Source organism: Cheilinus undulatus, linkage group 19 (genome assembly GCF_018320785.1).
Source record: "Cheilinus undulatus linkage group 19, ASM1832078v1, whole genome shotgun sequence".
In the NCBI taxonomy this organism is placed as follows: domain Eukaryota; kingdom Metazoa; phylum Chordata; class Actinopteri; order Labriformes; family Labridae; genus Cheilinus; species Cheilinus undulatus.
Window position 1 is genome coordinate 25,068,319 of NC_054883.1, and position 15,482 is coordinate 25,083,800.

General features: G+C 38.8%; 1 protein-coding gene across 1 annotated transcript in view; it reads left to right on the top strand.

The window, feature by feature from the left end:
• The window catches only part of ctnnd2a (catenin (cadherin-associated protein), delta 2a), a 395,533-nt gene that overhangs the window by 203,176 nt on the left and 176,875 nt on the right, over window positions 1-15,482 (top strand). Inside the window, exon 12 of the mRNA XM_041814718.1 lies at window positions 4,101-4,404. Within this exon, the coding sequence (XP_041670652.1) occupies window positions 4,101-4,404 (304 nt within the window). The remainder of the gene's footprint in view (window positions 1-4,100; window positions 4,405-15,482) is intronic.

Here is a 15,482-nt window from a genome sequence, read left to right on the forward strand (position 1 = left end):
GGAAATAAAAATATGCTAATGTAGTTACATCATCCAAAAGGTTCCCTGTGCCTCTGGTGGGCCGACTAATGGAGTTTAGCACACTTGGTGAGAAGAATTTAAATAAGAGATTTGGAGAGTGATTTTGCAGGTTTTTTAATGTGCATCATATTCCAGATAGGTGGGGCAGATCCGATGTGTGTATAAGGGTGTGTGTTTGTGTGAGCGAGGCAGTGAAAGCACAGAGATAAGAGCGTTCAGAAGGTCAAGTAAATGCCACCACTCAAGACAGCACTAAAGAGCAAGTTTGTTGGTCACATAACGATGAGATGCGCAACCTTAGCATGCATCCTCATCCATATAACCTCCATTCCCCTTACATGAGGTATGGCTATTAAAAAAGGAGACTGATGCTTGAATTTCTCAGTGTCTTTCTCCTTTGATATTCTCCACTGGGTGTGCTGGAGAGGGTGCTAATGTGAAGGAGAAAGGTACAGAGGGGTGAGGTTATGTAAGGCTGTGAAGGTGAGGAGCAGAATCTTAAAGTCAGTGTGGTATTTGACCAGGAGACAAATACGACACTGCTGCTGAAGAACAGGAGGCATGTGGTTGCATGAGGTTGCAGAGATGATACATGTGGCTCAGTTTTGGACTAAATGAAGATCGTGAAGAGATATATAGTATATAATTAATATTAAAAATGATGTTTTGTGCTTGTTTTGTCCATAGATCTGCAATGTGCAGGTCTGCCCAAGGATCTGACTGGGCCCCTAAAAACCCCAAAAATGGGCCCCTGACAAACCCAGAGAATAGACCCCTGACAAACCCAGAGAATGGACCCCTGACAAACCCAGAGAATGGGCCCCTAACAAACCCAGAGAATGGGCCCCTGACAAACCAAGAGAATGGGCCCCTGACAAACCCAGAGAATGGGCCCCTAACAAACCCAGAGAAAGGGCCCCTGACAAACCTAGAGAATGGGCCCCTGACAAACCTAGAGAATGGACCCCTGACAAACCTAGAGAATGGACCCCTGACAAACCCAGAGAATGGGCCCCTGACAAACCAAGAGAATGGGCCCCTGACAAACCTAGAGAATGGACCCCTGACAAACCTAGAGAATGGACCCCTGACAAACCCAGAGAAAGGGCCCCTGACAAACCTAGAGAATGGACCCCTGACAAACCTAGAGAATGGACCCCTGACAAACCCAGAGAATGGGCCCCATGGGCTCTTTCACGTTGTGACTTATTGATAATATTCATGCATGGCTAACAGGTACTTTATTATAGAAAAGTGTGTTAGGTATTAGGTGGTTCTTATGTTGAAATGGTTTTTCACATATTTATTTTCCACTTTCCACCCAGTTTTGTAACATTTTACTACTCATAACCCATTTTCCTTTTTTTTTTTTTGCAGCTTTAATCCATTTTGTTACTTTAAAACCCTTTTTAGCTATTTTTTTGACACTTTTAACTAATTTTCACAATGTTTCTTGTCACGTTTAACCCATTTTGCTATTTTGCCACATATTTGTCACCTAACACCCATGTTCACCTCTTTTTGGTAGTTTCAACCCATTTTTGCCAGTTTATAATCGATTTTCCCCATGTTTTTTGCCACTTTAAACCCATTTGTTGCCATTTTAAATTCCATTTTTGCTACTTTTAACCCCTGTTCACCGGTTTGGTTGCCATTTATTGCCTCTTTAAACCATTTTTTGCCACTTTTGCCATGATTTGCCACTGTAAACCATGTTTTGCCCTCCCAAACTAATTGTTGCTACTTTAACCCCTGTTCACCACTTTGTATGCTGATTTTTGCAGATTTTTGCCCTTTTTCCAGTCACTGTTAATCAAGTTCTGCCACATTTCTTTGCAACTTTTTAACGTTTTTACCACACATTTTTGCCAAAACATTTTTTACAACTTTTTACCTGTTTCCAACAACTTATTTTTTGATGCTAGTTTTTAACCAATTTTCACAGCTTTTCTTGGCACTTTTTACCCTTTTTCACATTGAACCAAGAGTTGCCACTTTTTTTTTTTTTTGCCATTTTTAGCCTAATTTAACATGTTATTGCCACTTTTAAACCAATTTACACATCTTTTCTGCCACTTTTAACCCATTTTTGCCAATTCTAGCTCATGTTTATCACTTTCTTACCACTGTTAATCACTTTTAGCTACTTTTATCTCTTTATTGCTGCCTTTGACCCAGTTTTGCTACTTTCAAGCCTCTTATGTCCCATTTTTGCCACCTTTGTGTCATTTTGCAGTTATTGAATTGTTTCCACTAATGTTGTCACTGTTTTTTTCTACTTTATTTTCCTGGCATCCAAAAGTTGGACATTGCATTCCTAATATTTTAGTTTAATGTGCACATCCATATTCTTACCATTACCTAAAAGTCGTTACCCTGTTTATAGAAAAAAGTTTTGCATCATGAAATAGGCTATGATGTACTACAGCATAAATAAATCATTTTTTGTTGCTTTGATAAGAGTGGTTAATGGCCAGGTTAAAAATAAAATTCAGTTATCACTATTAACTTTATAACAGCCCATGATTGTATTACCCTCAATGGGCCCCCATTGTGAACTGGACAGCTGCTTTTTTCAGCTCGATTGTATTTTTTTGTTTTCTCTCATTTTAGTTATCAAATCCACAGACACTTTTTGTACAATTTTGGTTTTAAAAGTACAAATTCAGAAAAATAAATCACAGAAGTTGTTAGATGCTTGTGGCTGCACTAAGAGGGATGAAGCAAATGTATTTAGTCATTAATGTACAAATGCTTCCGAATTTAAATCTGAAGGTATAAATCATATTCATGATCTCTGAATCAACCAAAACAATCATAGTTGTGATTTTTCCAAAAGTGTAGATGCACTGGAGTGCTCACGTCCATGCCAGTGGCTGTCTGTGTTTGTGTCAAATGTGTGTGTTCTAAGAATTTGTCAATGTTCCCACCCAGATACAGTTTCAAAGGCTAATTCTCTGTAAGAGGAGGTGTATCAGCCTGTGTTACAGCCCTGGTCCACCACATCACTGCATATTGATTTCAGGGCTCTGTGATTTATCACGCACTCCGTAAAGAACAGGGTTTATTTTTTGCATTTCTGTGTGCAGGTACCTCGGTCCTAATGACTGATGAGATAGATCCACCCCTCACCTTCTGTCTCAGTGTTTTTACAGCCAGGGAAATGAGACCCACAGACTCACATTAACACCTTGATATATCACCAATCTGCTGCTTTAACACAGCTGGGAAAAAAAGAGGACAGCTTCTGTGTTTCTGCAGGCTGCTTACATATCTTAGTGAATTCTTCTTTAACTTCTATTTCAATCTAAAGAGATGAATTATTGTTTTATTTATTATCTCCATTATTTGTAGGTGGTTAGAAAATGCAGCTCTGTTTCTGCCTCCTGTTGGCTGCAGTGGGTGCACAGTCTTGAGGGACCCAGCTTTGCCTGTGGCGTCCTCTCTTGATGGCAAGGTTGTTTTCACTGAGTCTGTGCATGGTCGAACATGGTCAATCTTCATCATCAGTCATCAGTCTCATTCTTCTCATCAATCTTTTCTCCATTTAAAAAAAAAACAACAATACAGAAAAAGCATGTTGCACTTTGTACCTAAAGATAATTTTCTTATTGTAAAATAGTTTTTAAAAAACAAAACAAAACAAAACAAAACAAAAAAAAAAAACATTTTAATCCATCCATCCATCTGTCCATCCGTGTGTCTAACAATGTTTAAGATACTCTCAAGGAAGTTTTGCCCTCCAGATTTGAAGAAGCAGTTTTTTAAATTATCTGAAAGTTTTCTTGTCTGCTCTTTCATCAGTTTTCCTCTTCTCTCTTGTCAAACCTTTCCTTCTGTTGAACACCGTTCCTCGTTGTTTATCCGGCATATGGCTGATATTTATCCATCCATATTTAAACAACGTCATCCCTTCCCACAACCTGTTTTTCTCTCTGTCTTCTTTTCCCTCTTTATTTTCCTCATATCCTGTTCTCTTCCCTTCGTTTCCTGTCCCCTCCTCTGCCCTGTAGACCTGACCCACCGTGTCCATGACCAGGTCCTAAGTTATGTCCTCTGTCCCTACTTTCCCACCATAGCTCCTTCCTCCCCTGGTGTCGACTCAGCCCCTTTGCAGCGTACAGGAAGCCACGGCACAGCGACGGGAAACTACAGTCGTGGTGGGAATAACAACTATGCCACAGTGGGACCAGGCTACACAAGCGGAGGTGGTGGAGGTGGGGACTTGTATGGCTCAGACCCTTACGTGGCGGACCCTTATCGAACCCTACAGTACTGTCCCTCAGTGGTGGAATCACCCTACAGCAAATCTGGACCTGCTCTGCCTCCAGAAGGCACCCTGCAACGTTCACCATCCATCGACTCTATTCAGAAAGACCCCAGGTAAGCTGAAAGGGGGGTGAGCGCTGTATGCTGTGCATGTGTTTGAGCAAAGGTGGGTGTGAGATTTAAACACTGCACAAAGTTGTGTGAAACATAAACAATAATATAACTAGAGGCATTTTACATTTATGAAAAGCAATGGATTAAAAAGCTGCTATGATCCAGTGATCTAGATCGAAACATTGATTGGTCATTTAAACATCCAGTCAAATTGTAAAAGCATCAATCTGCATTGTATTATTTAAGATGCGCTTTTATATTGAAATTCATACTGCATGCAAATTCTGCAGTTTTTCACCCAGCTGCACATCATGCTTAAGATTTATAGGCAAACTGAGTTTCCATTATTTTCTTATTGATCAGTTTACACTGTAAACATTTCAGGTTTAACATTTCAGAGTTGATTCTCTAAAAGTCTAATTCTAACTCGTTGAGTTCAGTGGTCTTCAGTGCTGAGGTTAGTCAACAGAGTTAATTCAACTCTGTAGAGAGGCAATAGATCTAAACTCCGCTTACTGCCATTTCAAATCTAGGTGAACTGAGTTTTCCCATCATACCCTTGGGTAGATTGTTTGGATTGTTTAGATGCTTGGATTCTGTTGCTCATGTTTCTTGTGGATTGTTGTTGTTTTGATGTTAACACGTCTGCACCATGAGTCAAGTTACCCACTGCATTGGTCACTTCCTACATGTGGTAGGGAATGGTCTGTAATAAAAGGTGGGGTGCCGACTTTCAACTCATGGTACATACTGGCTCTGTATCTGTCTTTACTCTATCCTTGTCATAAGACTTTACCTCAGGTTTTCAACCTGAGGTGGCAATTCTTATTACATGTGGAAAGCAAATTGCTCTGTCTCAATAATTCAAGTTTTAAAAACACTTGGTATCTCAGGATCTGCCTTCCGGTAGTTAAAGTCCTACCTCACAGGGAGATCTTTTAGAGTATCAAGGACGGGAGAAGTGTCCAAACTGCATGGCTTATCAACAGGGGTGCCTCAAGGGTCAGTGCTTCGTCGCCTACTTTTCTCAGTATACACCACCTCAGTTGGTGCATCCGCTCCCATGGCTTTTCTTATCACTGCTATGCAGATGATACACAGCTTTTCCTATCTTTTCCACCAGATAGCACAACTGTCTCGGCTCGGATCTCATCCTGCCTTGCTGATATTTTTAAATGGATGAGGTAACGTCACCTTCAACTCAACTGTCCAAGCCTGAGCTTATTATCATCCCAGCCAGTCCCACTGTGGAACCACAGATCAGTGTCCAGCTTGGATGAAAAAATCTTGTGCCCACTAAGTCTGCCTGAAATCTGGGTGTCATGATAGATGACCAGCTAACCTTGAAGGTTAGCTGGTCATCATCAAGCTGGCCAATTGCTCAGTCCTGCCAATTTGCCCTCTATAACATCAAGAGGATCAGACCCTACCTGACAGAGCATGCAGCACAGCTCCTACAGGCTCTGGTAATATCATGCATTGACTACTGCAACTCATTACTGGCAGGCCTCCCTGCATGCACAGTTAAACCTCTGCAGATGATCCAGAACGCAGCAGCACGTCTGGTCTTCAACCAACCCAAGTGAGCTCATGTCACTCCTCTTTTCATCTCTCTACACTGGCTTCCAGTTGCGTCTCGCATTAAATTCAAAACTCTAATCATTGCTTACAAAGGAGTAACCAAAACTGCTCCTGTTTACTTGATGTCCCTCATCCAGGTCTACACTCTTTCTCGCCCATTATGCTCAGCCAGCGAAAGGTGCCTGGTACTTCCAGCACATCAGGCTCCTAAGTCACTAGCCCAACTCTTCTCTTCAGTTGTCCCTAAATGGTGAAATGAGTTACCCAACTCCATTTGATCTGCAGAGTCCCTCTCTACTTTCAAGAGAAAAATAAAAACCCAGCTCTTTAGCGAACACTATGAACTTAGCTAGACTATTCTCCACTGTTGTCTCCAGTGGTAGATTGAGTCTCCCAGCTACAGTTGGCTCCCACTGTCCTGCTCTACTTGTGGGAATTTTACGCCCAGCTCTTTGTGAGTGACCAAGCACTTGGTACTTTGGTCATTAGTGTTGTGAAGACAAATTTAATGGACGGTGATGATGAGAGATCTCACATTTTGATTGTTGATGTTTATTAAAAAAATATAAAAATAAATTAAAAAAAATTTGTATACATTATATGCTTTGCCTTTAACACTGCATGGCAGCACCTGCGTCCAACTGGACTCGAAGCACTTTGTGCTACTTACTGATGTTGTTTCTTCTTGTCTAGATCTTTGCTTGAGTTGTTCTTCCTCTGAATGTACGTTGCTTTGGATAAAAGCATCTGCTAAATGACATTGTAACATTGTAACAAATACTTCAAATTTGCAACTGAAGTGAAAGGAAATAACACAGTATTGTGTTAAAAGTACACTTTAATATGTGAAAACAACAGCAATGTGAGTATTCAAAATTAACAATGCAAAAAAAGTTAAAATATTAACGCTTTACAAAGTGCTAATTTATCTCAGAACCTGTAACTATATAAACGCATATGAAGTGTCAGATTTAACACTATGGGGGTGCAGTCTGCTCTGGATTGTCTGGGCAGAGAGCCGGCCGCCATATCATCCTCAAATCTGTAGAAGACAGCCTACTATTCCTTAGTGTTGACAGGGTGCTGATGGTCATCTTAGGGTGTCATATTATTGGAACTCCCACTTTGCAGCCTGTTTCTGACAAACCCCCCCGTAGGATACTTGGCCTTCAGGTTGGAAAAATTATGCCCCAAATTATGACGCAACTTGGTTTAGCGGAACACCAGCTTGAAACTGCCCCATCGCACAGGCCCTATCCAGATCTGTCAAACATGGCATGCCGATTCGTGGAGCAGACACCTAAAGACTACTGTAGCACCTGGGTGTACCAGAAGCTTAAATCAAGAGTCATTACCAACAGCAGAATAAGCTGTCTAGTGTTGGCAGAGAAGATTGGAACATTTTTCATGATTGCAACCCACATATTCAGCTCTGCTGTTCATTCCACAAACAAATGTTCCTTACAGTATGGCTCCATTTAACAGGGAAATAAACCGGCTTTATTTGGTATAAAATGTATTACCAAGAAGCACTGTTACAACAAGGAAATAATCACAATAACATAAATTTCCTTTTTTTTGTTCCTTGTTTTTTATTGTAATGAATACATAAATGTCTTGTCAGTTTATTTAGTAGATGGTTCTTATTGTATGTAAAGAAAATCTGGTTCAAGACCTGAGCTTTACACCTGAGTTGCTTTAGAAGCTCTATTTTACCTCCTTTGGTACCATGCTGTGTAAGAGAATCCTACTGGTCTGTGATCACTTCTGTTCTCTTGTCGCCACAATTAAGCAAAGCTCACTCTCCCCTCATTATTTATATATATTTCACAGGACTCTTGATGTATAATTCCTTTAATTACAGAGTAAAAGGGCTGAGACATGAGTGGATCAAGTCTCAGCAGCAGCTGTCAATCACAGGAGAGGGAGATAGAGAGAGAAAGCCTCGGAGACGTTTAATGTGATGACAGAATAAGAGCATGAGGACGGGGGAAAATGAGTAAGAACAATAACAAAGAAAGAAAAAGGCCTCTCCATTTGAATGGAAAATCTGAAGACTCTCCATTGTAAATTTGATAATGAGGTTATAGCGGTTTGTTATTAATGCTACCTCCAGGACTGGCTCAAGATTGTCTTTTGTTTCACACAAATGCAATACGTCTGTGATGTCGCAACTCAGTAAAAGGATATGAACAGGGTGGGTTTGAGTTTTCAAAAGATGATTTTTTCTTCTTTATTCAGTTTTTGGGTTTGTTAAACAAACACCATCTTATAAACACCTTCAGTATGACTCATAGAAGGCCATATTACCTTTCCTCTTTGTAACAGCAAAACTTTTTCCATTTTTATATTCGCTCTATGTTCAGGAAGTCTTTGTTGTGTTTTCTCTGCTGCACTACAGAGGAAGTAGAAATATGTACACACTTTATAGTAAGGGGATCTATAGCAGCCAGCTTTGTGGCCCTACAACCCCTACAACAACAACATCTGAGCCACAGAAAGAGGTAGAAATAAGTTTAGTGAAGAGACAGTGTTTAAAGTGATGAGAAAGACCTGTCTCATGAATTTCAGCTAACAAACATGGAGCATGACTGCAGTAAACTGTCAGTGAGTGGGTTCACATGGACTTGAGTATCCAGGTCTCTATCAGGAGTTTTCTGTTGGGGCATTTAACCTGAGACCTGAGCTTTTGTTTCTCCAACTTATGTGGGACATAAAAGTGAGGACATCAGCTCTGTCTATGAACAGGAATGTCTTAGATTTCAAAATCCACATAAATCCTGCTAATCACTTAAGTTATGTGTAAAACTTCTAAAATAAGTTGTAAAGAATTTTCCCATAAAAGTACTCCCCGAGAAGTCCCCAAATGTTTCAGTGAAACTTTATCCTAAAGCCAAAACACTCAAATTTAACGTGTTCTCACAAAAAAATCGATATGAATTATTTAATTTGTTCAAGCAATCCCCCGAAGAAAAAAAAAATCAAAGCAAATTGATAAATACTTACAAATATATTTCCCAAATATCCCTGCAACTTCTGGCAAAATTCTTGGAAAAAAAACAAAGAACTCCCCTCCCATTCTCAATACAATCCCCCAAAATTTACAGAGAAATGTCACAAATTTACATGAAAACAAATTTTCACAAGCATCCAAAGAAAAAAAATCAAAGCAAAAATCTCCAAGAAACTTCTAAAAGAAACTCTCCAAAATATACACAATTATCCCCAAAATTTCCATGAAAATTTTCAAATTCCCTAAAATGTCCTAGCAGCAGATTCCCCAACACTTCCTGCAAATAACTCCAAGTTCAATGTGCAGAGGGGTCTGAGGAGAATAAACATCATGTCTTATTTTCAGAAACCAGGATATGTTCTTACCTCAGATTTGAGAAGCCGACTTGTTTTGCTACCTGGAGAACTTGGCAAATAAAACTGAGCTGTGTCTACACTTTATTAGAGGTGTCAATCTTTAAGTATCCCTTAATTTGATACGCTTCTGATTCTGGGGCTCATGTTTTTGATTCAGAATCAATTCAAACATATTTACAATTCACAACACATTCCCTGCATCGAATATTTCAGCATCTACTCCAGTCTGCTCTACATTATGGGGCTGTAAATTATTATTTGAATTTAAAAAGCTTTAAAAAAATATGCTTGAGATAATGCTTTTTTGTAGCATTTTTATCAGCTAATTACAATAACTAGAGCCCTGCACAGAACTCATTTCTTAATCCTGCTCCTGCTGGATTTCTGACCGCCCACTCCCGCCCACACCTGCAACAGGTCTCTCCACCTCTGCCCACATCCCACCTGGATTCTGACAACCCATGTTCAATATTCAGAATAACAGACAGTGCATTTAATGAAAGGAATGGTAATATTAATGTGTTCACTGAAGTACCACCTTGACAAAGTCTCCTCTCTGAATAAAGGCAGACTCTAAAATAACAATCAAAACACACTCTTGTCATGTGTAATGGTGCCACTCATGGAAAAAGAGCATCTGAGAATCTCAAACTGATTTAACTCCTGGTTATGGTTTAATAACAGCAATGCCAATGTAATAATAACTGACCTAATTTACATATCATTTATTTTAAAGACATACGGAGGTGAAATTGTTTTCTGATCTCTGAAAAGTTCGTGCATCATAAAAACATCAGCACACTTCCATCAGCTCTTACAGACATTGGGTTAATCTCAGATACTTACTGCAATAAGGCCAACTTGCATGGAAAGGGGTGTGTTCTCTCCCCCAAATAACTGCACGCAGTTGCAGAGTTTTAGTGCATGCACTTTTCTGTGCACATTTGCACAAATGTCTACTATGACTCAGGGATGAACAGATTAGATTTTGGAGGTCGTAGGTGAAGGGTCAGGATCATGGGGGTTCTGTACATCACTTGCTTGTGAACACAATATCTATTGTGAGAATATTTTTTTGTCAGACTTTTCATAAATGTTTGCCCTGACTCAAGGATGTAATGATTTAGGTTTGTAGGTCATGGTTCAAGGAGACTGGGTCTCATGGCCAGCGCTTAACATATTTCTATGAATCACATTACCATAGAACCCTTCCCCCAGCTCTTTTTGACTGTAACTTCACTGCCTGACAATTGGATACCTGGTTGTAGGAAATAACCACCAGGTGGTAGTTTGTTCAATTAATTTTTCCAGTTGATGGTGGTGATGCACCACAATGATATCTGCCATGCAGCACCACAGATATCTGCAGGGAGCTGCCATGTTTATTGCCTCTTAAATTCATCTGTTGGACCATGATGAGGGACTTTTTTTTGCTTTACATACAAAGTATGAAGTCTAAAGTGTTGAAAAACATTTTAGACTTCATACAAAGTATGAAGTCTAAAATGTTTTTTCAACACTTATCTTTGTTCAATTTTAAAAAGTCTGATAAAACTTTGAATGGCATTACATGTGGAGCAAAACAACATCAGATTAATCTAAATCACCATCTGATATAGTCAATACAATGTTGATCAATAGAATCAGTTCATTAATCACTTTCTTTTGTCATTTGTTTTTACCTATACAAGAAGAAAACTGAATGCAAAGTTGAGTGTGCTTGCTAATTTAACATATACAGCCACAGGAGACTCAATGTGCTTTCTTTTTCTTATCATTTTGTAAAATGTTGTAAGGATGGCTCTGTAAATAATATAGCAGCTGCATATAGGAACTTAATTTAATTTACCAACACAAACTATAATCTTTCCTGTTCTTGCAGGAAAGTGTTTATTATTGGCCCATTGGAGTCATTAGCAGACTCACTTGCATTCACAAGTACACATAAGAGATCGCTGAGTCTCCCTTAATGCTCACAGCCTCATATACCGCATATCCACAGAGCCACAAAGACATCTTGTTTTTCCTTCTCTCACACTTTATTTAAGACAATAAACCTCACTAAAGCACTGTTAGGTAAATGCAGTCATTCTGTTTGGGCTCTAATATTGGCTGAGTTCTTTTTGTGTGTTTAGTGCACCCTGCAGAGTTTAATAAAACCTAATTTAATTAAAAGTTGCAAAGTTTTTTTATGACTACTCCAAAAATTAGACCGTACTAGCTGGAGTCTGGTGTTGAAGAGATTTAGACTCAGCATGTTTTTTATTTTTAATTTAGGCCAGCCTTTTTCTCCAAGTCTGTTAGAACCACAGGATGCCAAAGTACATAAAACCTCTAAATAAAAGTGTGGTAATGAGTTTCTTTTAACTGGGTATTTAATGCTGTATGCACTGTTTTAATATGGACATTTTGTTCCTGCTACAAAGTTAACAACGTTTGCACATGCACCTGCTAAGATGAAAGAAATTTAGCAAATAAAACTCTAAGCCATCACATCTCAGTCATATTCTTAAAATTGGTTTAAGGACATAGGAAGCATCCTGCATATGCAGAGACACTCTACAATGAGTGTGTTTAAATGGATTGAGTATCCTGGTAGTGAGCCTTGTCCTTGTATGCATTCTGGTTTCTTATTACTGATTCTTATGTGTGCAGTTGCCTAACATTTATTTCCTCCAACATGAACCATAGTAATGCTGAAATCTGAGAAAAATGAGACTACTGTGTGCTTAAGTCAATCAAAAACAAGCATGTATTGCAGATACTGGTGCATCCACCTTACTTGCAATGATGAGAGAGGAGAGTGACAGTAAACATTAACTTCCTCACCTCTGACTGGTTTCTCCTATCGCTGCATAGGACAGAGGAGCGACAGATGAAGATTTGTGGCTGTCAACATTCTGATGCTTTCTCACATCTAAACCTCCAAGGTGTTTAATTCTGTCATCACATAAAGACAAAACTCTGTTTCTTTGTCACTCCAGAAGTAAGACCCTCTTGCTGCAGCTGCCATGTTTGTTTTGCTGGTGTGCAACCTGACAGCTGACAGGTGTCATAGTGCCATGGTATCCTGTTTTCTTTTTGAGATCATGGCAGTATAATAGGGAATCTCAACATTGAGTCAAAGGCTTGTAAGAGCTGATAATGTAACAACAATGCATAATGTAACAAAAATATTTAATAATAACTCATAATGAGATAACTGATGGACAATGTAACTAAATGCACATTGCAATAACTTACTACATGTTGCACCTGTTGTTACATTATGAAGCATGCAAAATCCTTTTCTCCAAATACTGTAATACACTCACCAGCCACTTTATTAGGTACATCTTGCTAGTACAGGGTTGGACCCCCTTTTGCCTACAGAACTGCCTTGATTTTTGGTGGCATAGTTCCTGCAATGGCAATGATACAGGTATGAAAATGGTAGAATTCAGTATATTCATGGGTGGCTGTAAATATACCTGGGTGGGACATTCATATGTGATGGAAACCCTGACCTTACAGTTACAAGATTTGGAATCGAATAACTATTTCACTAGGCTAAAATGTTTACATGTTTAAATGGGAAACGTTTAAATACTTTCTGTAATAATTAAAACTAAAACTTTGAATTTTTCCTAATTTCGTCACCCTAATCTACTTAATCTCTCTCAATGGAGCTACGTCTAACATGTGTCCTTGTCATTAGGTTAAATGGCCTCCTACTCAGACTTCACTCTCTATCTCTGCTGTAATTGGATCTAGCTGAGCTAACATGAAGTGCTAAATGAGTTAGCAGCAATTAGAGACAAGAAACACTCTGAATGAGGCCAGAGGTTGTGAGTGTGTGTGCAAGCCGGAGTGCAGTGTGTGTTTAAGAGAAGAGTATGGGCTCCTTTTTATTATTAATCAACAGATTTTATTCTAAATCTGTAGCTTACTGTAAAACACACGAGTGAATGTGAGCGTAAGACAGACTGTAGCACATTTAGAGGCCGTTATTGTTGCAGAAGAGTAAGTGCAGTAGAGCAGAGGTGAGGATAGCGACACAAAGAGAAAACTCAATAACTGCTAATGGACGAGAGTGAAGAAAGCAGAGGAGGGAGAGACGGAGATAAGAGGAGGTGGGGGTGCTGTAAATACTAAAAGAAAGAAGGCAAATAAACAGCAGAAGATGAGAAAGAACAGGAAGGAGGGTGGGAAATGAAGATGTAGTTAAAACTGAAGATTATCGATAGATGAAAATGAGCTGAAGAGCAGCCCACTGCAAATACATGTTAGCCTTCATTGGTTTGTTTGTGTTTTCCTTTTAGGCTCTCTTGCTTTATATTTCTCACTTCCTTTAAATGTAATTTTGGACACAATAAGGGGAACAAGATAAAAAGAAAAAATAAGCCCAGTCTCAGAGAAGTGATGAAAATGTTGGTTAAAATGGAGAAAAAAGGTGGAAAAGGGAAAGTACAAAGTATACTAGTGTTGCTCCAATTGTCCTTGATCCCTCTGAGAAGACTTCTTGTGTAAACTGGTTTGAAGCTGGTGCAATAGGCTCCATGCACAGCAAGGTGTGACATTTCCAGTGTAAAATTTGGCGGCTTGACAACTTCCGCCCAACGATACTTGCTAAGACAAAACGGAATCTACTGTCATCATTCTCCAAAAGTAAATCATCCTATATTGCGTTTATTTGTCAGGGTTTTTTTGGTTTGTTTATATTTTTTATTGACTGTTTATACTCTTTATCATGATGGCATCCATACATGCTAAAATTATGTTTCAAAGACAGGTTAATAGCACTTCTGAACATCATTGCTGTTTGCCACAATGTACATCTTCAGCTAAATTTAACTTGTCATTGACAGTCAATTTGGCTAACTCATGCAAACAGCGGGTAAAGCACAACAAATCTGCTATCATACACGTTCTTTTCTGTGTTCAGTCTCCCAACCGAAAGTTTGAGAGTCGCCTAATGCCAAAAGCGGAAGTGATGCATACATAGAGACCATTAAAAATCATAAATGCAGTGATGCTTTGTTAAAGCTCCACAGAAAAGTATGGCTCTGTTATTTGTAAATAAATCAAAAGGCACGGCTTTTTCGATGGCACTGAGCCATTATGTGGTTATTTTTTTGGGGGAAAACACAATGTTTCATGGAAATTGGCCCAATTGTAATTGGCGTCAATACAGCAAAGATTAGTCTACTGTCTGTGAGAGCTGATGGAAGTGTGCTGCAGTTTTCATGATGCACAAACTTTCCAGAGATCAGGAAACAATTCCACCTCCATATGACTATAAAATAAATAATAATAAACAAAGTGTAAAACAAACTTGGCAGCATTAATATCAGTCATCCATTCTGACAAGAGAAGTAAAGGACAATGATTTCCTATTGGCCAATCACAGTGTTTCTGTTTCTTCTTTGTTTGATTGTTTTCATGGTGGTAACGACAAATCAGGGCCATTACTTTGATTTCAGCATAGATAGCACCAAATTACCACGATTTTATTTTACATTTAATTAACTTTTTGCATATATATTTCATAAGAATTGATTAGAAAATACTATGTGAAATAGTTAAAAACTATTATTTGTTTTTTGGAAGGCATATGGTGAACACTCACTGTCTTCACTCCTAAAATAGAACTTGTGTATTTTATGCAGTGCAGTACCAACTGTTGTGTGATCATAAGAAAGTTGTTATTTTTTCTCCTGATTGAGAAGGTCTGTAAGAACTAAATGCAGATGTGAAAATTTCTGTTCATTGTTGATCTGGGTGGGATTAGTATAAAGTTCTATGAGATTTGATTTCTGTTTTGATCTTTTTACTTTGACTTTTTGGTCAAAGCGTTTGATACATGCATCTGACATCCTTCAAGCACACATATTCTGATGGTCTGGGCTATCCTGAAAAAACAGCTGTCTTTAACTTTACTGTGTTTAAAATGATTGAGATTCTGCAGGTATTTTAGCATAAAAATACAGGTGGACCAAAAATAGCTCAAATTCAACACATTGTACATTTGACGTTTTATTTGTTTTGCTGATAAGGAAATCTATTCCTAAAACATATTTCAAGCCAAACATGGTCAGGAATTCGAGGGTTAACACCCTCATCACTGTAACAATACATGTCAAACACAG